At 39.6% G+C, this 27,178-nt stretch overlaps 1 protein-coding gene across 3 annotated transcripts in view; it reads left to right on the top strand.

Annotated features, from left to right (window-relative positions):
- Positions 1-625: 625 nt before the first annotated feature.
- LOC139444305 (regulator of G-protein signaling 7-like) overlaps positions 626-27,178 on the top strand; it is a 148,008-nt gene continuing 121,455 nt past the window's right edge. For all 3 annotated transcript variants that reach the window (XM_071225240.1, XM_071225239.1, XM_071225241.1), the window contains exon 1: positions 626-1,753. In XM_071225240.1, coding sequence (XP_071081341.1) covers positions 1,631-1,753 — 123 coding nt within the window. In that variant the 5' untranslated portion in view covers positions 626-1,630. The remainder of the gene's footprint in view (positions 1,754-27,178) is intronic.

The following is a 27,178-nucleotide window of genomic DNA, read 5'->3' as shown; positions in this document are numbered from 1 at the left end:
TGACTGAAATACTGTTCAAAGTGGCGTTAAACCAAAACTAACTCACTCATAACATGCCGCATGTTTTACTCGGAGGTTTCTCACATGAAGCCACTCCCCAGTCAGACGGAATTGTATGAAAGGGTGAAATAGAGCGGTGTTCATATCCTGTAATAATATCTTGATATAATAAAATAGAAATCCAAAGAATTTTTTATTCAATGATCATGGGATAACGGTAAACCCCGTGATCTATTGCTGGCATTCAAGCCCCTCCCTACAGGGTAATAAACCGCGTGACCCATCGCAGCAACCTACACCGCGATCACCTCCCGTGGTACCTCTCTCTGAAACATGGAACCCCTCGCGGTTCTCATTCCTCGCCAACCTCTATTAGCACCGGGAGGCTAATTAATTGTGTTATTTAAATATAGACCAGAGTCGAGCACTTAGCACGTGGGAAACATGTGCCGCTTGCATTATGGGAGATCACTGTTGTTAACTTAGGCGCGGCTGTTAGGATCGATAATATTTCAGTTGCTTCCCATTTGTTTACGAGTTTAGTTCAGTTTTCTGACTATAGGCGGCGATTCTAGCCTGGGGAACCAATCAGCTGTTGAATAATCGATTGGCGCTAATTGTATTCAATATGGAGGTCGGTACTGACTATTTGTCATATGTCAGATCAGCACTGCTAGTGTTTCTTCGGTATTAGTTCATATCTGAACATGCTCTTCTCGCAAATTGATTGATAGCAAGAAATTCGAAGCATTCCTCAAAAGAGGTACAGCGTAATGTCGTGGTAATTTATCCAGGGCTTGTGTTGGAAACACGACCGTGAATGTTCAAGCCGCGGTGGCTAGGAGCAGAGAGAGAGAGAGAGAGAGAGGGGAGATCCATCTCAAGGCTCATGGTCAGGATATTTTACTAAGATGTCGGTACCGGGGTTGAAGATGCGCTCGGATTGAAGTGGGTGAAGCCAACTGGGTAGTCTTTGTGTTTCAAGTGTGGACATAGTGCTGGGCCATTTCCCGAGGGCGCAGAGACCGCTGTCAAGAATATGTGATGGTATAAGAACACTGGTGCAAGATTCCTTGCCAGGCGTCAAAAATCTTTGCGCCCAAAAGTGTCTAGATTTTTATTACGCACCATGCCGAACAGTTTGAAGGAATTAGAGGTGGAATGGCGTTGCTAAATATCTAATTAACTCTATTTGATGTTCAAAGCGAATCTGTCGAGCGAAAGCAGGCACGGTTTCAGCGATAGGGACAGGAGAACCGTTCGTTCCATGGTACCAGTGCACGGGATGTAATATTCGAAAAGCAAGCATTGATTTTCTAGGATTTTCGCCCGCCTCAAAGTCTTTAAACAGCGGGCATATCTACATGGACAGAGTGTGTTTCTGAGGAATCAAATTTTAACGGATGGAATGGGGTATGGGTGAAAACACATGCCGGTAGAACGCATGGCTAGATCCATGCATGGGATTGTATATTGATTGGGACTGTGAATTGGTCGATTGGCACATGTCTTGGTTGTTGTTCGAGAGGAGGGTTCGCTCGCCTTGTTGTCGCCGGTTTTCTGTTAAGGGAGGGTTACGCCTTCAGACACAGATTTCAAAGGCTGTTAAAGAAATTAACTCGTGATTGTAATGATGGCCCACCGAAACAGCACGAAGCGGTCGGAATCCCTGCCGAACACTTTACCAGGTGCAATGTTTGGAAACGGACAACACAGTGCCGAGGATAACCCGAACTACTTGGTTTATAAGAAGGTTAGTAATCTCATAGACCGTTATAGTCCGTTTCTTTTAATCACCGCTTCCTTATTTCAGTATCACTTGTAGAAAGACCGTTTTTAGGCACCTGTTGCAGGAACCAAAGAAATTCGTTTTGAGTTTCACTTATACCTCTCTTTAAGGACATTTTTTTACCATTATATTTTTGGTACCAATGTAATTGTTTGTTTCAAAGAATGGAATCATTTGTTTTGTCCAGATAATATAGTGTAAGGAGATGTGTCAGAAATGTTTATTGTTTTCATATGATTTTGCTTATTCAGCAGTTTGTGACAGTTATTTGGTATTTTGAAGTGGCATTCTATGGTTTGCATATGTTCCCATATTGTTTATAGTTAAGTATTTGAGTTAGAAAATGTCTTTTATTTTGAAATGCATGTTTTCATAAATTCAGTTCTGACTACTATCCATGAATGACTCAATCCACAATAAAACTCTTTATAATGTGTGTAGAAAAGCAGGTACTTTGTATAGAAGGACCCAGAAATGGGTTGGGGATGTTTGGGTTTTTTAAAACCCGTGGTAAAAAGAACCTGGCTTAGTAAGGGACACAACTCCACAGCAAATACCTTAGATGACTGGGATAATCCTACCCTCAAATCAAACTTCACTATAGCTTCTTTGTGCACACATGTAATAGGTGTCATCATATATTACAAACCGAATGAGACCTGATTAAAAAAAAGATGTGGCCATTTCTTAACATATTAGAGTATACTGAAAAAATCGTGCATAAGACAATGTTACACATTTCTTTTTATGTACTGGGTGATTAAAATAGAACTGATACTTGACCATGTTGACCACAGTGGTATGGTCATAATCTTCTCATGAGGCTTCTTGGTAAAGGCTACAAGAAATACAAGACACTGACAGCTGCTTTATTTCTCTTTAGGAACCTCTTGAGTTCTGTAATGAGATGAGGATGGTTGAAGCACAAGAGAGTGATTTTATTGCCCCATGCTCATGTTTACATGGTTTATATGACTGGCCTTCGCCCACGCTGCAAGGGAAGGTGGCAGAGTTGACATGGTGGCAGGTTATAACCAAGTGCAATAAGGCAGCACTTCAAATGCTTCTGTCAATAATTGTGTTGATGGGTGACTATGGTGACCCTACGAATGCACATGTGTCTGTAATCAAGTACCTGGTTTGATTCCCTTCATATGAGGTTTACCTGTACCAATCCTGATTCTTCAGTTTTACAATTATGAGACCTTTTCTGTTATTTCGATTTAATTTTTGAAAAATATTTTCTTTTTAATATATAATGTTTAATATTGAATGAAGTATTTATTATACACTTATTATGTTCGATATTTATTTTTGAAATTTTTAGTTTCTTTATTTTGTGGAACATTTGAAATGAGATGAAGAGGAATACTTATCACAATTTTATATGATTTACAATTTGGTATGACAGTTTATTAAAATCTAAGACAGACCAAGATAAAGTAACACACGATAACGAATACACTATTATACACAGCTGCTCCATTGTGGGTGTGGTATGATACTATATTCTTGACAACTGATCCAGTATTGGCCTGGTCTAATACTATATTCTTATGAAATGCTCCAATATTGTCTTGGTCTAAGACTAATCTTGACAACTGCTCCATTGTAAACCTGGTTTTTTACTATATTCTTGACAACTGCTCCAATATTGGGCTATTCTAATACTATAGTCTTCACAATTGTTCCAATATTGGCCTGGTATTATAGTGTATTCTTAACAATTTTATCAGCTCCAATATTGTCATATTCTAGTACTACATTCTTGACAGCTGCCTTTTGAAAGTCTACATTCTTGACAACTTGTCAATTTGGGTCATGGGCTATCTGAAGACATGACCTCTGAGAACTAGACATAATTTTCAATGTAAAGTTGTAGGTTTGTTATCATTTTGAATTAGGGCGATCGTGCAGCATAGGGGTTTAAGCGTTTTGCATGGGAGTTACAATGAAGCTTCCTATTCCCTTTTTTTTGTAATAAAGAATGTTTGAGTGTGGATGTGGGCTTGAGGTCCAGTGATATAGACCACCATTGTAACTCAGTTCACAAAATTCTGGAGAACAAAATAAGATTATTCTTGTGTAACTAAAGTGGTCTGGGCACTGCAATTGTGGTAAGTCTTTGTTAAATAGTGAGTGAATGAGTATGGTTTTCATCGCTTTAAGCAATATTCCAGCAATATCACAGCGGGGGACAGCAGAAATGGGCTTCACACATTGTACCCATATCGGGAATCAAACCGGTGTGACGAGCAAACGCTATAACAACTAGGCTACCCGACTGCCTCTCTTTGTTAAAATGTGGGAGTTGAAAGGGTCGCTGCTGTTGCATTGTTTCTGGGTCATTAACCCCCCCCAAAACATATGACCATATTTTCTGATTACTATGGGTTTCCATGTTCCAATTATTAAACCAGGACCATCATTGTTCATTGGTACCTTGACCAAAAATAAGTAGTATTCTGGGTATCTGGATATAAAATCATAAGGATTTTGATGTTTTTTTCGCATTATTTCTAAATCAATTTTGAATTGGGTAAAATAAAAAATAAAAAAATGTCTGTGCTTCCTATTGTGCCAATTCAAATGGTTACTTTGCATCCTATAATAAATTACTTTGAAGTTTTTGTATTATTAAAATCAGTTAACAGGCTTGATGTGAATTTTTATTTTGTGCACTTTTGTGAATATTTTGGCTGGTGGTTCCCTGAATAAAGGAAAATAGCCATTAGAAAATTAATCCTGGTAATAGACTTAAATAAGGTTAAGGATTTTCAAGTCATTGAATCCTCTGCCCTTTATGAGGGTACAAAGAACCTGTTTCCCTTTCCTTGAGGTATGTGAGTGTATTCTAGAAAACATTTTTATAATTTTTATTTTTATTGCATTTTTGTAGCACATGGTTACATTTTACATGTTTAAGTTTATACTTGACATTAGATAGTAAATAGGTTGTGACACAATGACCAGAATTTATGAAGTGGTCATTTTGAGAGGACATAGTATTGCAGAGTTCCGGAACCGAAAATTTGGTATGTGCTTAGTGGATTCATGCTTGAATATGATAAATTTGAAAAGAACAAGAATGACATTTTTGGCATCATTATTTCTGTGACAAAGATCAAGAAGAACTTATTGCCTGGAAAATTTAAGTTTTAATTCAATTCTATTTTGAAACCAACTTTGAAGTTCTTGCCAAATAGATGTTACCTTGCTACAACTGTAAACAGGTGTGAAGCAGTTTTTTTAGAATCTGATAGGTACAAGTATTGTGGTCCACATATCCCATTTTAGAGAGTCTCAAAAGTATTCAAAAACATTCTGTGGAAAGAATTCAGATCCATTTGATATGACAAAAGCATCGCATGAGATTCTATTGTTGGTTGTTGTGGCCTGTTTGCACAGTACATTCAGAATCTGATACTTTTGTGTTAAAAGGGAATATGCACTTAGCATATTTATTGTATGACAAAGATCTTGTTAATATTTATATACTAAAATATTTCTGTTATTTTGCATTATGTCACTTAAGCTAACAACATATTAAAAGCATAAACTGATTACTTTGTACTAAAAAAGGTACTTTTTTATAGTTACAGAAAGCTTAGTGAGACTCTTAATGGACTTAATTATTAGGGATTTTAGAATTATGTTAAACGGTAATTAAGATTATATTCAAAATCTTTTTAATTTACCAATAACAAAATCAAAACATACCTATACACAGTACATAATACGAGAATGTTATTTATCAGTAGATCATGTATATTACACAAGTCTTAATATTTCTGTTGGTGTGGCAATTTCACCTGATAAAAGTCCTTATATTAGTGCTAAAATAAACTGAAAATGAGACAAGGAAGGAGTGGGACACTTAAAACACTTTTAGCACAGACTGGTTTTGATGTCAGTGGGGGGTGTTATTTTTCGGGAGTTTATCGGCATCTTTATTCAATCAATATACTTTAAAAACTATTTTATCCACAAAATTCTCACAAGAATACAATCAAATTGGACATAAAAGAATTATCAATAACTGACCTAAGCTAATTTTAAGAAACAATAATAATAAGACCATTTTGGTTCAGACCCAAAAGAGAAATAATCCATACAAAGCCAAGTCCCTTTGGGACAACTGAGGCTGGCAAGTATTGCCAATTTTAGAGCTACATTAATAACTGCATTGACCTTTTCAATGTAATAATGTTTGAAAGGATTTTCTTACTCAAAATGCAATGCAAGTATTAATCAATTAGCGATTTACTTGACATTGATGTCCATTTTGGGGCTAAGGCCCCCGAAATATCTTGCATTTCGGGTATAGGGTCATTTTGGAGATGGTTTGTTTATTTATTTTTTAAATGATGATTTGACAGATGACTTATTTAGAAGTGATGTTGGTGGCCATGTCAATAAAGCTGCAGCATCAGTAATGTGAGAAAAGAACTAGTTTTTTTCCGAATGTAAAGTATTAGCCTTTCTATGTCTGTTTCCATCTGTTATAAAAACTTAAGGGTGAAAAACACAATGGGTCAGTTGGCTTGGCTGAAGCACAAGTATGGTTTTATTTGGCCTAAGCATTGATGATGGAGGTACGTCAGTTGGTGCTGGTCGTGTTACCTAGTCACTCAGAGAGGTGAGGGAGAGTCATTAGAACACCAGAGCTTGTGTTTTCAGCTGCCAAACTTACATGAAGGTTTTGATAACAAGAAGGACCTGCTTTGATAAGAAAAAGCCTGAAGTAATAGCTGTACGTGTTCACCCTGATCTCTGGGGGGAATCTGGGTAAGAATTAGTCTCCAGCAACCTATGCTAGTCATAAGAGGCAACAAAAGGGATCGGGTGGTCAGGCTTGGTGACTTGGTGTGTCAGTGTTCCCGACAAAAGGACACTTGCATTTTTCGTATTAAAGTCATGCTTGAAATCATTTCAAGAGTTACGGTATCAGGAGCTGGAATATAGCTAAGTGCATGTGACATTAAGCAACATATGAAGAATGTAATCATCACCTTGAGTGACAGTTTGGAGCTGTCTTTGTGTTTGTCTGAAAGTCTTTCATCATTAAGTTGAAAGCATTAATTTAATATGAACTTAAATTAAGTGTATTTTTTAGGTTATTGAAAGAAATGTTCTTTGTAAAGTGAAATATTTGGGGGCTAACTATATGTTTTAATCAGAAATGTTTTTTATGATGTTTTATGTCAGTTGATTAAGCCTTGGTCATGTTGGTACCTTTTATTGAAATGTTACATTTGTTTGAAAAATTAGGATTCTTATCTTTCATTCTGAATAGATGTGAAACAAACTGATTTTTTCTTATGAGAATGCTTGTTTTGATTGAAAATATATTTTTTGTTTATGAGATTTCAAAATTAGAAAATATACCATCAATCTATCAGCTTTAAAAAAATGGATTTGCTTCCTTCCTTGCCTTACTGACCAACATATCTTTAAAACAGAAGAATAAATTTGACATTCTAATAACAATTGCAAAATATATGTAGTTTTCATTCAACCCTAACTGGCAAAGCCATGCAATGAGATATTTTGTTAAGCCTGGATCATGCACTATGGAGATATACTGCATGTATGAACTATTGTATTTACTGTATCTGGTCTGGCATTTAACATCTGACATTATAGCCTAGCCAATATCAGGCGTGGTGTCATCACAACTGAGTTCTTGGATGTGCTCTGTGCACCAGCTGTCAATCAGGCTTGTTTACTATGAGCGCTTCATTCACAGGTCTTCAATGCAACATCGGAAGGATGTAGACACTTGTAATATAAGCTTCGATTGTTTAAAGGGCAAGAGATGTCTTTCTAAAAACAGTTCTTTTGTTATGAGAAGTTAATGTATTAACATTTTTTGTTTGATTCTTTATACGTTACATGAAACTGTTTGAATTTAAAAATGAATGTCAGAGAGTCATTGTTACGTTAAATTTAATATTAATTAAAAATAAGGACTTTTGAGATGTACGTACATGGTTTTTTAATTTATCATTTTTATTTTTTAATTTTCAAAAAAGATTATTATGTGTAAGTCAAAAGAAATTACATGAACAAATTAATGTTTATTTGTTTTTTAATGCTGCACTCTGTAAATATAATTGAGGCTGGACCAGACAACCAGTTCTTAGAGAACCGGGGTAGAATAGGCCTTCAGCAATCCATGCTTGCTGTAAAAGGCGACTATGCTTATCGTAAGAGGCGACTAACAGGATCGGGTGGTCAAGCTCGCTGACTTGGTTAATGCATGTCGTCGATCCCAATTGTGTGGATCGATGCTCATGATATTAATCACTGGATTGTCTGGTCCAGACTCGATTATTTACAAACCACTGTCATATAGCTGGAATATTGCTGAGTGGGGCGTTAAACAATAAACAAACAAACAAACAGTTCTTAGATGTTTTCCACTAGCTTTGCCCACAAGCAGGGTCTACTGACAAAACTAGAAGAAAGGTCAGGGCAGATAGTGGATTGGAACCAACAGTTATCGTGTTCTGTTATGCCTAAGGATGCAATTTTGCACGACGAATTGCAGCTCCTTAGACACCTGCATGACAGAGTGCATGACCTCAACATGAGACTTAAGTTTTAAATCTGCCTGACTTCAGTTCACAGGCACCAAAAAATCCTCTTTGTCTGATCTGGGTGTTTTTTCTGTCTTATGCCGCTCTGATGGTGGTTTTCCTGACAGAAGGAGGAAGATTACTTCAAGGGATAGTTGACCCCAAATGCCAACCTCACTGCCCCTCATTAGTTGAATAAGGTTAGTGTTGGGTAGGCATATCAGATGCCAAATAGCCTACAGTGCCTACTTTAAAGATAAAATACCTTCACCGATGGCTTTCCTTTCCCCGTTATATGGTGTAAGGCAGCGTCCTAATATGGCACGGGCTACTCCTGAATCTAACCACTGATTATGTTTATAAATACATGTTTTCATTTTGTTTGAATGTCTAAAATTATTTTGTTTAATGATGACTTATCATTTATTTTTGTTGCATGTGAATTTCCTAACAGATATGAAATTATGTTATTGTATGCTATTAAAAAATTAATTTGATTTGCAATACATACATATTTGCAACATGTGGTGGAGGTCAAGGTCAGGTTGTATTCATATCTACAAAATCCTTATTATTAGGATGGTTTAACACAATAGAGGTGCAGCTTTATGTGAAAGATGTTCAAATTTGCTTTTTGATGAATTTGGATATACTGAAATATGTCCTTCACATGGAAATATTACAGGTCAATGCAAAGTTAGGCTAAATTATTCCTGCAATGTCTGCAATGCTTTTTAAATGTATTTTGGTAAACCTGGTTATCAAGAAGATGTTCCTAATGAAGATCTTTCTTAAGGACTCTGGATGGAATTAGGAGATAAACATTACGCGCTTTAAGATTTGCAGGTGTTTTTAAGTACTTATTGCCAGCGTTTCTTTGGCGGCATTACCAAAGTATTTGATAATTTTCCATGGCACTTTTTTTCTGTGTGTACTCAGACAACTGTGATGCAGATATATTGCCACACCAGAATTATCGACATGCCTTGAAAAAGGGGATGACATATATGATTCAATGACATGTTGGATGAAATGATGAGGTTTGTGAACGAAAGTGAAAGTTTTTGGTCAAATTGATCAATCGAATATGAATTCAAAATAATATTAACTTCATTGTTCATGGTTCTAGGCAAATGCCACATTGTTCCATTTTGTTTTGTAAGCTGAGTATTCATACACCATGAATACAGTCCAAAAGATTATATGCCTTGAATCCCATTCTACCATAGTTTTCCACCAATGCAAAGATTAGCACAGCCATTGTGGGTTCAGTGGTCAAACTGAGTATGTAGGTGTTAAGTGGCAAAGGATGGGTGTGAAACAAAAAAGTCAAGTCAGGATTTCTTTGTTAGTTTATTGTTTAACCATGTTAATGCTGCATTCAGCAATATTCCAGCTATACGACTGTGGTCTGTGAATAATGGTGTTGGAATCGGACAATCCAGTGATTGACATATGCTTCGATCTAATCAAATGAGATCCAATGACAAGCATCAACCAAGTCAGTGTGCTTGACCACCTAATCCTGTTAGTCGCCTCTTACGAAAAGCATGGGTTGCTGAAGACCAATTTTTACCTGGATCTTAACGGTCAGGATGCAATATGTGTCAGAATACTTTCTTGAAAATATGATACATGTATTGATGCAGAGGAATATTGTGCCAATGTATTATAGACTTATTTTCTCACCAATCACTATTCAAAGTGAAATGTAATGTGGTGTTAAGACAAAATGAGTACAGGCTGAATAATGGACGTCGTACCCGAGGGACGCACAATAATATTCATTGTACCCAATTCTTTTGTAGAAATATATAGGGCTAGTTATTGTTTGTTTGTTGTTTAACGCTGCACTCAGCAATAGGTATTAATATGATTATCAAATCTTACAATACACTACACTACACTATTTCATTACCTTGCAGGACCCTCATATTTCCTGTAACAATCCTTGAAATAAGTTATTGGGGGTCCTCAGACCCCTAGTTTTGTAGGGCAAGGTAAAACCCTGAATCATAGGATAAGTCAAGTGTTGATCAAGTCCGGACATTCTGACAGGCAGATAATTTAAATAATTTGCGAAATGTTATTTGTTATCTGGATGTTACAGGTGATATCGGGGGCACGGGTGGCCCAGTTGTCTGAGGCGCTACAATTCGCTGTGCAGAGTTGCGTCCCTAGGGAACGCCAGAAACCTATGATTTTGGGTTCGAATCCTGGTTCGCCCCAATTATGTTTCTAGGTTTGTCAGTGCCATACCTGTGCTCGTGGGTTTCACCGAAGTGGTAAATGTCTGAGACCTGCATCACTTCGGGCTTTCCTCCCACATTAAGCTGACACGCCAGGATATAACTGGAATACTGTTAAAAGCGGCGTTAAACCCAACTCACTCACTACAGGTGATATCGCTGATGTGAGGTCAAATGATATCTCTGAGAAAATTTTGCTTTCGTGATCACCCATTGGTCGATGCATATAAGTGTTTTCTTGAGATTGATGTGTTTAAATCTATCATAAGTCATTCTAATTTATTTTATTTCATTTCATTCCAACAATTCCTTGACAAAGGTCAAATATCAAACTCTTATTTATGAGGATGTTCCAGACCAAACTGTTCTCTAACTGTGACACTACAGTGTAGTTACATTGCAATGTGGATAATGCTGTGCCTTGCCTTATCGACTGTGACTGTCATAAGCTAATGGCGCCACATCTACAGAATGGTGATATTTCTCAACAGATTAAACATGTGATCAATTTTTGACCATTTTGTAAAAAAGAAGGACATTTTGTTCAACTTGGCATTTGCATTTGAACATCTATAAATACAATGCTTACAGCTGTTGATTTCTCATAGATGTTGTACCCTTTCATAACATAGTTCGATGGCAAATGTTACAGTGGAATTTAAAAAAATGCAGTTTCATAAGACCTGTGTTGATGCAGCTTTTTAACTATAAGACGTTCACCCAAATCAACATGGTAATCAATTAATCCACCGTTTTTGTTCATGATATTGAAAATGATATTGAACGATAAATATAAACTCATCACAATGTCTTTTGACGTGAAATAAATCAACACTCATCAATAAAAAAAGGAAACATCCTTAGCAAGCTTCAAAGTTTCAAGTGGCTGTATTTGATGTCCAAAGACACTTTGGTGAGATGCTGTATGTTTAAAAAAACATTCTGTGTATCAATACAGAATGATGCGTATCGTGCATCGTATTGTTGGGTTTTATGTTGGCACATTGATGAACCGTTTCAGCCTTAGCAGTCCATTAAAGTGCAACGCAATCCTCTACAGCATTGATCAGCAAGCACACTATAGGCTGCAGGTGTGGCTCCAAAGCATCTTCTCATGCAGGCTCCGTGCCTTGGCTCAGGGACTGCTGACGGTGGTGAAACCCCCATTGTTTCTCTCTAAGTAATAGGAAGGATTTGATTGCAAGCACAACTGAGCTGGCAGCTTTCCTGCATGAATTCAATCAGCATTGCATGAGCACAGATTATATGTATTGATGAGTGCCACCAACTTGGAAGACCTACTGTTAAGTACAGTCGCCTTGGCTCAGGTGGTGTGTTAAATGTCGTTTGGTTTGCTTACACCAAACTTTGGCTGTGATTCCTCAAAGAGCAATGTGTTGTGTTGTTCTTTGCCAGGGTTTCATTGATTGAGTGTGTGTTGCTTGTTTTCATTGAAGATTGAATGATTGAGTTTTTGTTCCTTCCTTTATTGATGACAGGGGGGTTGAGTTTTTGTCTACTTGGTTTCATTGAAGATAGAATGAGTAAGCCTTTGTTTACTGCGTTTCATTGATGATAGAATGATTAAGCCTTTGTCTACTGGGTTTCATGGAAAATAGAATGATTAATACTTTGTCTACTGGGTTTCTTTGAAGATAGAATGATTGAGCCTTTGTATACTGGGTTTCATTGCAGATAGAATGATTAAGCCTTTGTCTACAGGGCTTCTTTGAAGACAGAATGATTGAGTCTTTGTCTACTGGGTTTCTTTGACGATAGAATGATTGAGTCTTTTTCTACTGAGTTTCTTTGAAGATAGAATGATTGAGCCTTTGACAACTGGGTTTCATTGAGCCTTTATGTCATAGCTTTCCCGGGAGACCCCCAATGTTCATGCTGATACAGATGCAGGTTAACTAATGTTACTCACCTTTGCTTGGTTGTACTGCATGTGCCATGACGCAAAGCAGCCATATGTCACACAACTAGTTTTTTTTCTGTAATTCACTGTTGAATAACCAGTTTTATTAACTTTTTCTTTCAGCATGTAACAGCTTGTTCATTTCATAGGAACCAGCCAACCACAGAATCTTCAAATTGCAGTGCATAGATATGTCCTGATTCACCACAAGATACTCAGAGTGAAACAGTACTTCCCTGACATAGGCCTGACTGTCCTGCTTGGACCTGACATCGACTTGACAGTCCACAAGGACCTGACATCGACCTGACAGTCCACAAGGACCTGACATAGACCTGACTGTCCACAAGGACCTGACATCGACCTGACAGTCCACAAGGACCTGACATCGACCTGACTGTCTAGCATAAAGTTGCAGCAGGAGACAGCAGGTATCTGCTAGCATTCAGTTGCACCAGGAGACAGCAGGTGTATGCTAGCATTCAGTTGCACCAGGAGACAGCAGGTGTCTGCTAGCATTCAGTTGCACCAGGAGATAACAGGTGCCTTCTAGCATACAGTTGCACCAGGAGACAGCAGGTGCCCTCTAACATACAGTTGCACCACGAGACAACAGGTGCCTGCTAGCATACAGTTGCACCAGGAGACAGCAGGTGTCTGCTAGCATTCAGTTGCACCAGGAGATAACAGGTGCCTTCTAGCATACAGTTGCACCAGGAGACAGCAGGTGCCCTCTAACATACCTTTGCACCAGGAGAAAACAGGTGCCTGCTAGCATACAGTTGCACCAGGAGACAGCAGGTGTCTGCTAGCATTCAGTTGCACCAGGAGACAGCAGGTGCCCTCTAACATACTGTTGCACCAAGAGACAACAGGTGCCTTCTAGCATACAGTTGCGCCAGGAGACAGCAGGTGCCCTCTAACATACAGTTGCACCAGGAGATAACAGGTGCCCTCTAACATGCAGTGGCACAAGGAGACAACAGGTGCCCTCCAACATACTGTTGCACCAGGAGACAACAGGTGCCCTCTAACATACTGTTGCACCAGGAGACAACAGGTGCCCTCTAACATACAGTTGCACCAGGAGACAGCAGGTGCCCTCTAACATACCTTTGCATCAGGAGACAACAGGTGCCTGCTAGCATACAGTTGCACCAGGAAACAGCAGGTGCCCTCTAACATACATTTGCACCAGGAGATAACAGGTGCCCTCTAACATAGAGTTGCACCAGGAGACAGCAGGTGCCCTCTAACATACCTTTGCACCAGGAGACAACAGGTGCCTGCTAGCATACAGTTGCACCAGGAGATAACAGGTGCCTTCTAGCATACAGTTGCACCAACAGCTGAAGTACATTGCAAAATAGATAATATCATAGCGAAACTTGAAGCAGCATCTGCCTCTTGGTAAAATATTGTAGTGTTTTGTTGAATAGATCGTAATTCTATTGCCCTATCAAATATGCATGTATGCATGAAGAATTTTGTTATTCAATTTGCAATATGTTGGCATGGAAGTCCTCTTTTTCACTGGTTGCATATGATGTTTTGCTGTTTCGTCACAGGTCAAGAATATTTAGTAATGGATGACTATAAAATATGCTGTGCAGGGAACATGCATTATTTCATAATACACATGAATATTTTATAAACCTGGTTTGGAAGTAGTGGTGTGTAAAATGTGAACATGGCCATGATGAAGCAGATGATTTATCTGGGGTATTTAATTTGGGGGTCCAAGGATCTTAAAGCCTTTCATTGTTTGTGGTCCCAGGTTAAAAAATTGGGTGCCAGAGAAATGTCAAAAATGGAATGCAGTACTCTCCAGATTCCATATACTCAGAGGCCATTTGTTAAAATAGATAAGGAGTATTGTATTTATTTAATGATTTGGTTTGGTTTATCCCCTCTCCAGGCCTTCTCCAGGTTCCCTGTTTGGTCCCTCACTCCTCCAGGCCTTCTAAGGGTCCCCTGTTTGGTCCCTCCCCCCTCCAGGCCTTCTAAGGGTCCCCTGTTTGGTCCCTCACCTCTCCAGGCCTTCTAAGGGTCCCCTGTTTGGTCCCTCCCCTCTCCAGGCCTTCTCCAGATCCCCTGTTTGGTCCCTCCCCTCTCCAGGCCTTCTCCAGATCCCCTGTTTTGTCCCTCCCCCCTCCAGGCCTTCTCCAGATCCCCTGTTTGGTCCCTCCCCTCTCCAGGCCTTCTCCAGATCCCCTGTTTGGTCCCTCCCCTCTGCAGGCCTTCTCCAGATCCCCTGTTTGGTCCCTCCCCTCTCCAGGCCTTCTCCAGATCCCCTGTTTGGTCCCTCCCCTCTCCAGGCCTTCTCCAGATCCCCTGTTTGGTCCCTCCCCTCTCCAGGCCTTCTCCAGATCCCCTGTTTGGTCCCTCCCCTCTCCAGGCCTTCTCCTGTTTGGTCCCTCCCAATTGCTGTCTGATCTACTGAACCAAACTATTCAACTCTGTCAAGTGAAGTTATATGAACATATTTTATTTGATAGTATTTACATGTCAGACTGTATGTTTTCCATTCTAGATTTATAAAAAGAATATGCTGAAGGATAAAAAATTCCAAATTAGAGATAAAAACAAAATCACTTATTAACAGGCAAGGTAGTCATCAGGGTCATTCCGAATACAGTTCAGGGTAAAAAATTATGTTTTTAGTTTCACCAGTCCACAAAAATGATTTGCTTCAGAGTGGCCATCTATCCAATGGTAAAAGTGTTTGGACACAAGAAAATGTTACTATGGTTGCCTCGGACGAGCAGACTTTATTTCAAAACATGCATTTAGATTGGTAGTCAGAACAATTATTAATCAATTGAACAAAATGAAGTGGGGTGGCTTGAGGTTATTGAATTAAAATGCTCAGCGTTATTATTTCATGAATATCAAATGGCGCTGAGAACAACAAGAAGAGGCTTTGATAATGCACCCCAAGTACCACGAGTAAAGGTTAACTGGCCTCTGTAATTAGATGACTGTAGAATCGGATTCCCTTTATAAGAAAACATTGGTAAAAAGCCCCAGTTGATGATCCCAGTGGCATTCACAAGGGTTATGGCACTTGTATGATTGGGCAAGCCAGATAGCGATGTGGGCCGCTTAACACTCAGTCAGGTAGTCATGGTGATGAGGCAAGAGATTTAACTTGTTGATCCTTGATTGATCCATGTTTTTGCCTTCCAAGCACAGTTTGTTGGGAGACGACATGGCAGCTTGCTCTCATATTTGTTCACATCCACAGCTGATGAAGACACCCGTTCTGTAGTGTCCGTCTTGGCAGTTTACAACTTTGGCTGGGCTGCCAATGTGTGTGATGTGAGAATATGATTATCATATGATGATAGGACGTGAGGCAATCATCAGATAGTAGGGCAAAATCACTGCTTTGGTGATCAGTTGTTCCAAACACCCTCAGAGCATGGCAGAGCCCTAATTTCCTGATCAGGCATGTTGATTAACAAATGGTGCTACGTTTGTGCCCCACAACATTTCCTAATGACTCATCATCAACCATGCCTTGGGGGCCGTAAGCTAGCTATTAGACACATTTCAGCTTCGTTAGATCCTCTCCATATTTCAGAAATAGTTTTGATTCTTTACAGAGTAAGAACTTATTAGAGAAAGAGTTAAGTCAGCATGGAGGAAATTTTGAAGTGCCATTTTGACTAGCGTAGTTGTATTTATTTCCATCGGTTTGTTTGTTTGTTGTTTAATGCTGCACTGAGCAATATTCATAATATGATGGTGGTCTGTAAATAATCAAGTCTGGATCAGACAATCTAGTGAGTGACAGCCTGAGCATCGATCCACGCAATTGGGATCGACGACATGCATCAACCAAGTCAGCAAGCCTGATCACCCAATCCCGCTAGTCGCCTTTTACAGCAAGCATTTGTTGCTGAAAACCTATTTTACCCCGGATCTTCACGGGTCTATTTCGATCAGTAGTTACATGTGGTTATATTCAGATACAGCGATATTGTAGCTCTCTTTTTGTTTTAATACAATTGTTTTTAAACCATGGATTTATTTTTAATAATGATGGCATGATGAGAGAACAAACACACTTTAAAAAACATGAGATGAGGAAAATACAAAATGTCTCATATGGATTTATGATTTTTCTGGCATTGGTGATACAAGGAAATATTTGAGTTTGATGGGTAGGGTTGGAATCTAAAATCTTAGTGTTACAGTTTTATCTCTGGAACTATCTGGTTAATGTTGTAAGAAGATCAAAATAATGCAGTTGTCAATGTTAGACACAGCCACTAGTCACAAGACTAGTGACAGTCCACTTGTTTGCTCCCCATATCTGGTTCTCCTATGTCAACCTCTCGTCTGAAATGGGCTGATTGGTACTAGGTGATGGCAAATGGTACTGACAGATAGGTCTGGTGTTAGAGCTTCTGCCCAGAGAGGAATGGCAGTTGTTTGATCCCCAGGTACATCATTCCAAAAGGCAAAGAGGCCACTTGTTGTTACCCTTCATCAGCATTTAGGGGGTAAGTCAGGGTCGGTATACTGTGTCTGAGTCGGGTATTCTTGTTAACTGTGGCTTGGTATCTCAGTGAGCTAGTGCGATAAATGCAATAGTCTTGAACGTGAAGTTAAACCACATTTCACCTCACCTGACATTCAGGGCCAATTTTGGATTTAAACCTGACCTCCCTGCAAAGTCCTGAGATGCCATTCTGGACATCTGGGTTCCTTGAACCACATGGACCCAAAAGTCTGCATGAAACCAAACTAAAAGAAAAATTATGCATATCCTTATTAATGAACTCTAAACGTGATATTCAACAATAATGGAATTGTACAGAAAGAAAAGTTGAATACATCCAAATCAACATTATTTTGTTTTACGCTTTAATAGGTTGATTAATTGAATAATTAATGGGATAAAACTGTTCTTAGTTCTGTTCAATACAATTAACTTTTAAAAAAAACTACAACAATGTTGATCAGTGTTATATCGTACCATGTTGTAAACCCATTAGCACGACTGTAATCAGATTGTGCAAGATGCAGATGTACGAGTTAACTCTTTCAGTTAAAAAGAAATGAAATACTGAGAAAAATGAGTGTGTTCAGTTTGCTTTGTTCTTCTATTTTTGTTTCTAAAAATATTCATTTTAATTATTAACTACCAATGCATCCTTTGATGCAGATTATTTCTGATGCATTGGAGGTAGTAATGAATCCCATGGTGTGTAGGCGTTGTTTAAATCATTGGAGTGAGTGAGTTTGGTTTTGCAGCATTTTTAGTAATATTGCAGCAGTATCCAACAAGGACTTAAAAAATGGGCTTCACACATTGTACCTATGCGGAGACTCAAACACCGTAATGTCAGTGAATGCTTAACCACTGAGCTAACCCGCCAACCTTGAATCATCGGAAAGCGTTTCCTCAACAGTAGCCCAGTTGTGTCTACAGTATCAGGGTACAAATAACTTCACTGTAATTCACTATAAGAGATAACAGATGACTGCTTGGCCTTAAAGTGGTTAAAATAGGATGCACATTTCAGAAGCAAGCATCTCATGTTTAGATGAGCTTGGATGTGCTCTCTCTGTTCTCTCCTCATCATGAGGAGCATTGGATGATGCCAAATTACATGCTATACTCATTAAAATCAGCCAGAAGTTCTTACCAGGGCCATCAGGGCTAGCATGCTTATTAGTGTGTCTCTTACAACCCTCCTACTCTGCCTTGTTACCCAATTCCCCTTCTAATCTGCTTCCCTGTTCTATGTCCTCCCCCTCTCCCTTCTCCTTCCCTGTTCTATGGTCCTCCCCCTCCCTGTTCTATGGTCCTCCCCTTTGCTGTTCTATGGGCCTCCCCCTCCCTGTTCTATGGTCCTTCGCTGTTCTATGGTCCTCCCCTTCCCTGTTCTATGGTCCTCCCCCTCCCTGTTCTATGGTCCTCCCCTTCCTTGTTCTATGGTCCTCCCCCTCCCTGTTCTATGGTCCTCCCCTTTGCTGTTCTATGGTCCCCCCCCCTCCCTGTTCTATGGTCCTCCCCCTCCCTGTTCTATGGTCCTCCCCCTCCCTGTTCTATGGTCCCCCCCCTCCCTGTTCTATGGTCCCCCCCTCCCTGTTCTATGGTCCCCCCCCTCCCTGTTCTATGGTCCTCCCCCTCCCTGTTCTATGGTCCTCCCCTCCCTGTTCTATGGTCCCCCCCCTCCCTGTTCTATGGTCCCCCCCCCCCTCCCTGTTCTATGGTCCCCCCCCTCCCTGTTCTATGGTCCTCCCCCTCCCTGTTCTATGGTCCTCCCCCTCCCTGTTCTATGCTCCCCCCCTCCCTGTTCTATGGTCCTCCACTCCCTGTTCTATGGTCCTCCCCCTCCCTGTTCTATGGTCCTCCCCCTCCCTGTTCTATGGTCCTCCCCCTCCCTGTTCTATGCTCCCCCCCCTCCCTGTTCTATGGTCCTCCCCCTCCCTGTTCTATGGTCCTCCCCCTCCCTGTTCTATGGTCCCCCCCCCCTCCCTGTTCTATGGTCCCCCCCCCTCCCTGTTCTATGGTCCTCCCCCTCCCTGTTCTATGGTCCTCCCCCTCCCTGTTCTATGGTCCTCCCCCTCCCTGTTCTATGGTCCCCCCCTCCCTGTTCTATGGTCCCCCCCTCCCTGTTCTATGGTCCCCCCCCTCCCTGTTCTATGGTCCTCCCCTTCCCTGTTCTATGGTCCTCCCCCTCCCTGTTCTATGGTCCTCCCCTTCCCTGTTCTATGGTCCTCCCCTTCCCTGTTCTATGGTCCTCCACTCCCTGTTCTATGGTCCTCCCCTTCCCTGTTCTATGGTCCTCCCCTCCCTGTTCTATGGTCCTCCCCCTCCCTGTTCTATGGTCCTCCCCTTCCCTGTTCTATGGTCCTCCCCTTCCCTGTTCTATGGTCCTCCACTCCCTGTTCTATGGTCCTCCCCTTCCCTGTTCTATGGTCCTCCCCCTCCCTGTTCTATGGTCCTCCACTCCCTGTTCTATGGTCCTCCACTCCCTGTTCTATGGTCCTCCCCTTCCCTGTTCTATGGTCCTCCACTCCCTGTTCTATGGTCCTCCACTCCCTGTTCTATGGTCCTCCCCTTCCCTGTTCTATGGTCCTCCCATTCTATGCTGCTACCTCTTCCTATTATTATGTGCTTCGTCATTAAACAATCCATCTCAATAACTGGATTATATGATATATTGCAAATTACTACTCAACTATATAACAAGACCGCATCCGCGGTCTAGTGGTAGAGGGTCCGCCCAGAGAACGGAGGGGTCCGGAGTTCGATCCCCGGCCACGTCATACCCAAAAGACGTTAAAAGATGGTTGTTGTTACCCTGTCTGGCGCTCGGCATTAAGGGGCTAAATCAAGGACTGGTCGGCTCCGAGTCAATATACTGTGTCTGAGTGGGGTATTCATGTTAAACTGCAGCATGGTATCTCAGTGAGCTAACACTATAAATCAGCATCAGTCTGGACTAGTACAAGCGGCCACACACACACACACACACACACTCATACATGCACATCGCTATATAAGTGCATCAATCTTGGACACGACATTAAACCAATTTCACCTCACCTCACCTCACCTCACCTCACTGTATAACAACATCATAACATAAATCATTACCACTACATCCAATGCTAACACTTCTACATTTGTGGCAATGTCTACCAAGTATATAGTCATCCACAAACACTATACTGCTAGTCCTACAACTAGTGTCATGACAATGCCAGGGATACCATAGTAGGATTGCTTCAGCAATTGTTTGCTGCTGTTGTTACAATTGTTCTGCTGGTTGCAAGGAAGCAAAACATAGTACTCATGCTGCTGTAAGCATTTGCCGACTTTGCCATGCTTCAGGGGATGCTGCTGTTGTGCAGTGATAATATGGATTCAAGAAAATAGCCTTGTCTAGAAGGCATGCATTGCATGATGGGAAATGTCAATACTCGCTTTGTGTCAGGGATCATCTATGATTCAGCATCTGAACAGCCAAGGAAATTTTTGATGTAACTAAGTGAACTGCTGATTATCATTATTAATTATGAATGTTAGCATTATTTCTATGCTACATGGACTTGCTTTGAGGTTGTGTAAATGTATAAATTCATTCAGGATTCATAGTCATGGCCGAGGTCACCTGTGTTGAACAAGCTATCTGTCTGTAAACTGGAAGCCAACATTCTTCCAATTAAATAAATCGAAGCATTTTCTCAGGGTTGAAGAATCTTCTTGGGGAGTATTCATGATAAGGCAAATTCTGTTTGTTATCTCGTTTTGCCGAGCTTTCATGTCACTATGCCAGAGTTTTAACAAATAATTATTTCGTCTGGGTAGGTTTTAGGTTAATTTCCTGAGATAATTCTTTAAATTCAAGTTATAAAAAAAATGAGTGATTTCCAAAGCTTTATTTGAATAAAACATCTATTCAACTTAAGTTTTAGGTTTTTACATGTGCTAACTTTGGAACATGCTTTTGATTAAAACAAAAAGGGAAATTATTTTATGCTAAGAACAAGGATAAATTCTAACCAAAGCTGGGTTTTTTTTCAAATACTCTGCCAAGTTTGAAGAAAATACCATTCCTACAAATTCATACAAATGTATGTGAAACATTGCAAATAAAACATGTAAAAAGACTGGGTTATTTGAATTCTCAGGTTTTAATTGAATCCTTAACCCTACCGTGATATTGCCTGAATATTGCAAAATGCTGTGTAAAACTCAACTCTCTCACTCACTCTTGTCTATTGTTAACTGAAAGGTTATTTGAATAACCTGGTCGGTCAGGTAACAGCAGATTGTGCCCCGAAATAGAATTTAAACCCCAATAGGATAAATTCACAATGCCTAATCCTTTTCAGTGTTGGCGGTGATGGATAAAAGGGTGATATTGATAAAAGAGTGCTTACTTTGAATAACGCCAGTGAGGCACTGCAGGGGGAAAACTATCTGCATACAACTAGTCCTGTTGAATAGGCAACATCATGAGGTATGAGATGGTTTTCCCTTCCTAGGAACAATTTTACTCTATTTCTCTTTAAAAAAACCCATTCCATTAACTTTTTTACTTTAGACCAGGGTCCACATGCACAAAACAATCTTCAAATGCTACGACGATCATCATTTTAACATAGACATATGATAACGTAAGATTGTATGTGCAGTGGGATCTGCAGAACAATATTAAAGCCTGGCTCTTATTTGTGCTGCACCTGTGACAAGGAAGGAATGCCTATTTTATCATGTTGATATATAATCATTAGTTGTAGCCAATCCAACCCTTATTTGAGGTCAGTTCGTATTTCAAACCCTTACCCCTCGACCTAACCCATAATACAGACCCACAGAACTGTTCTTATAGAGAAAATTAGATAGGTTGCAAGGCCCAGGATTTTGATTTCTATTGATTTCATGAATATTTCGCAAACCATACAAGTACTGATTCACTTTTATCCAACTGATTGAACCATTCCTCATTTCTTTCCTGATGCACTGGTTTGAATGGCTCAGAGTCCAGTTCAGCCAATTGAAACTGTATTCTCATATAAGTCGACTAACAATGTTTCATCATTGAAATTATTTCTGTGTTACCTAGTGATATCAGGGATATCACCCCTGATATCACGTTATGCCCACCTCACACATCAGTACATATCATGATGTTCACTGTTGGATGTCTAATCGTCCCTCTCCTGATATCGAAACCATTCCACATAGTATTGCATATATTCAACAACTTTCAATCCTTTTTTCTGTTTTATTAGGAAAACAAAATACGGACAAAATATTTCATATTTTGCACAAAGCGGGATCACCTTTATATTAAAATTACTTCAATGATAAATGTAAGCTTGTATTTATATCATGAACCAGCATCACTGTCGAATCCTGAAATACTCTTAAGGCATGACAGCTTTTTTTAAAGTACTTTTATTTGTTTGTTTGTTGTTTTAACGCTGCACACAGCATTATTCCAGCTATATGACGGCGGTCTGTAAATAATCGAGTCTGGACCAGACAAGCCAGTGATTGACATCATGAATATCAATTTAAAAAAAAAAATTAAAGTAAAATTGGTTTATGTATTTGTTGAACCTAAAAATATTAAAATGGATAAAAATAAAATCCCATTTTTTTCTGCTAAATATTTTTTTCAAACTCTAAGACTGCACAGGTTACATACAGTATGTTCATTAATTAGGTTGGCTTAACTATTCTGCACACATGGCAGTATATCCTGACAACACTTTGAAGAACAAAAACAATAATCTGAAATGTTTTTTAATTTATTTTTATTTTTTTCATCTCCTACCACATGTACCAAACAGGATTTGTCTAAAAATGGATGAAATGATTTAAAAAAAGTCTTGCTTAACTGTTTTAGAGAGCCTTTAAAACAAATTACAGAAGATCACATGTGAGGTTGCAGGGGTAAATGAGTGAGTGGCGCAGGCTGTGGCGAGCATGTGGTACTAGTATTCCAGAGTATGTGAGTAGTTTCTGAGCTGGCACTTCATCAGAAGCCTGTTTATCGGAATCACTTGAAGCAATATAGAATATAACTTTGTTTTCTTTTGACCATCTGTGGTTTGTTAACATGAAAGAAGATGGAGAGCTATTTCTGTAGATGTGTGGTCCAAATGATTCAAACTCAATTAACAAGGTGCTCTGCTTCAGTGATGGTCATACTGCTGAGTCTGCTTTATCTGGACGGTTTTCTTTCCAAAGACATCAGATGGATTAACAAGTTTTGCCTCTGACAAACATGGCATATCATACCATAAATAATTATCCCTGCAGTATATGGTTGGGTAAACAATTTGATGCCTTGGAAATGAATGGATTAACTTGCTTATGGTCTTACAAACATGCCATACCGTGCCATATACAGTTATCCCTGCCACAAATTGTGGTATGTATAGAAACAAATTCTGTCTGTTTTATTTTATTTTCTGAACTCAATTTGATTGATTAAGCTATTTTTATGACAGTGCTATTAACTTTGTGATCCTTGGCACATCATCACTGTGTACAACATAGTGGTTTCCCCAAAGTGGTTTATGTTTCTAGGTTTGTCAGCACCATGTTCGCTGGAGGGTTTCCCCAAAGTGGTTTATGTTTCTAGGTTTGTCAGCACCATGTTCGCTGGAGGGTTTCCCCAAAGTGGTTTATGTTTCTAGGTTTGTCAGCACCATGTTCGCTGGAGGGTTTCCCCAAAGTGGTTTATGTTTCTAGGTTTGTCAGCACCATGATCGCTGGAGGGTTTCCCCAAAGTGGTTTATGTTTCTAGGTTTGTCAGCACCATGATCGCTGGAGGGTTTCCCCAAAGTGGTTTATGTTTCTAGGTTTGTCAGCACCATGTTCGCTGGAGGGTTTCCCCAAAGTGGTTTATGTTTCTAGGTTTGTCAGCACCATGTTCGCAGGAGGGTTTCCCCAAAATGGTTTATGTTTCTAGGTTTGTCAGCACCGTCTTTGCTGGAGGGTTTCCCCAAAGTGGTTTATGTTTCTAGGTTTGTCAGCACCATGTTCGCTGGAGGGCTTCCCCAAAGTGGTTTATGTTTCTAGGTTTGTCAGCACCATGTTCGCTGGAGGGTTTCCCCAAAATGGTTTATGTTTCTAGGTTTGTCAGCACCGTCTTTGCTGGAGGGTTTCCCCAAAGTGGTTTATGTTTCTAGGTTTGTCAGCACCATGTTCGCTGGAGGGTTTCCCCAAAGTGGTTTATGTTTCTAGGTTTGTCAGCACCATGTTCGCTGGAGGGTTTCCCCAAAGTGGTTTATGTTTCTAGGTTTGTCAGCACCATGTTCGCTGGAAGGTTTCCCCATAATGGTTTATGTTTCTAGGTTTGTCAGCACCGTCTTTGATCGAGGGTTTCCCCAAAGTGGTTTATGTTTCTAGGTTTGTCAGCACCATGTTCGCTGGAGGGTTTCCCCAAAGTGGTTTATGTTTCTAGGTTTGTCAGCACCATGTTCGCTGGAGGGTTTCCCCAAAGTGGTTTATGTTTCTAGGTACGTCAGCACCATGTTCGCTGGAGGGTTTCCACAAAGTGGTTTATGTTTCTAGGTTTGTCAGCACCATGATCGCTGGAGGGTTTCCCCAAAGTGGTTTATGTTTCTAGGTTTGTCAGCACCATGATCGCTGGAGGGTTTCCCCAAAGTGGTTTATGTTTCTAGGTTTGTCAGCACCATGTTCGCTGGAGGGTTTCCCCAAACTGGTATTTTCTCAGACCTGCTTCACTCTGGGCCTTCCTCTCACAAGAAACGGACACGCCATAACAAGCTGAAATATTGATTGTTGTAAACCACTCACTCACCCACCAAAGTGTTAACCTGCTTCAACCTGTGTCACATTTGGGTCTCTTTCCCCATCAAGCTCCCATGCCATGATATAGATATCATATTGTTCAAAGCAGCATTAAACACAACTCACTCACTCACCTCATTTATTTGTCTATGAATACGTTGTTTTAATATCCTCATATATGATAATATATTTATATTCAATGTGCTTGTTGGTTGTTAAAATCCAATGAATCCCAATTAACCACCATTCCAAGTAAATTGGATTAAGACGTTTTTGGAATAGTAAATCGTCATTACATGGTAAGACCTTTTGTATACGTAGACTTCTTAAATATTATTGTCTGAAAAGTAGGCTTCTGGATTAACAAGGTCTAGACTAATGAGGTTTTTCCGGCATGTAATTATACAAGCCATATAACGCTCTGTCTTCAGTTTAGAAATTGATATCTTGGAACTGATGTCCATTATGATCAGGATACAGTGCAAAATAAGAATTCCCATACATAATCAATATGATACTGCATGTTAAGTACTACTTACCTACAACAGACCTTGTTAGAGGAATGAATACTGATCCTGACATGAACTTTCTGATGTCAAGAATTATGAAAATACCCTGTCAGTGCATCTCGGTTGAAAATTACTTGTACTATAATTGATTTAATCCCCAAACTCGGCTTCATCAAATAAAAAAGATTGCTCAATCATGGACTTAAATGTTATGAATAACTGTGGAGGTCCAAGTCTCTGACATGAAGACACGTTCTTCAGATCAATGGACTCCATATTCCTCTGTTAGAAACGAAAATTGCTTCAAATCAGCCAGTATATGATTAGCTTCATTTTTTACGAAGCCTTTAAAATGCTAAAGCTTGTGCATTCAATCCGAGTCATAACTATCATGATAATATCATTGATCATGTGTAGAAAAAACTCGGCCTGCACTGGATATGATTGATATGGGTAATTATGCAATATTCATCATAATGATGTAATCATGGACAAGAAAATACAGACTTAATAATTTTTTATGGAAATTAATCAGGTGAAATGGATGAATAACACTCAGGAAGAGGATAATATTTGAGAATCATATTTTCTGACACACTAATAAATAATGTTTTTTGAAAAGCCTTGCCAAGAAAGTATTTCTGTTCTGGTGTTCTGGCAGCTTTCCTCGAATCTATGGTAACCCTTTAGGAATATAAATTCATTGTCAAGTAAGCCCTTGAATCGATACAGGTCTCATATTGAATCACTTCAGAGTATTAAAATGAAACATAGCATGTAACAAGTTGTGTGGTGAATAGCATCTATAACGCTACCTGCAGTGTGTGTTATTGATGGCGCCGGCTCTATGGGAAGTGTGGTCCTCTGCAACAGACGCATGCATATTCACAACAAACCTGTCAGTATTGCTGAATATCACCGCCATGCATCTTCACAGTGCATCCGACAAATGCAGACATTAGATTTTGGTGATAGTGTTTATTTTGTTCAATGCCATTTGTAATAGATATTTTGCTAAAAACGTAGCAGACACTATTCCATCATGTAGTTAAAAGCATTGTTGTGTTTTCCTGGAGTATGAGCATTCTTGCAAGATTTGACAATTAAGAGATATTATTATAAGTAGTTACAATGCCATCAAAAGAACTAAATGAATTAAAACAATGTTTATGTAAATAAACATGTATTCACAAAATCAAGGTGTATGATTTGAAGATATACACTATCTTACTGAAAATATTCTCTAAAGGGTTAATTTAAGAGATATTAGAGAATTGTTAAGTGTTATTTCATGCTTCATCCAAATAGTCATGTTGATGTTGTGTAATGCTATCTGAAGCTGGAGTCAAATGGGGCATAATAATATTGCCGTGATCTGGGTTCCCTGTCATGATGCCGTTCTTCTGAGTACAACCTTAAGAATACCTGGGAACATCGGAGCCAAGCAGCCATGATCATGTGTAAGAACGCCAGCATGGAACGCCTGCTTCATTGGACAACTGCGTAATTAGAATCATGTAAGATGATTTCTGGGAACGGTGACAATGGCAGCATTCTTCAACATGAGTGATTTTCAAAGGGGAAGAAAGCAGATTTATTATGTGACTTGTAGTGTATAGGATATTGGCATAAGTTTACGTAATGACCCCAGGATGTGTGGATGGCATAGAATGGTAGAGGGGACTTGCTGACCATTTTCAGGTGTTCATATCATCCATGTTAAGAGAATGTGATGACATTGTGTATTTACTTTAGGGTAAGATGAGTTCTCATATCATTGTTCTAGATCAGCTTGGTAGTAAGATATGTTGTATGACAATAGCATATC

Source organism: Haliotis cracherodii, unplaced genomic scaffold, assembly GCF_022045235.1.
Source record: "Haliotis cracherodii isolate W230 unplaced genomic scaffold, xgHalCrac1.p SCAF_5, whole genome shotgun sequence".
Lineage (NCBI taxonomy): Eukaryota > Metazoa > Mollusca > Gastropoda > Lepetellida > Haliotidae > Haliotis > Haliotis cracherodii.
Note: the sequence above shows the minus strand (reverse complement) of the source record. Positions and strands in the feature narration are given on the sequence as shown.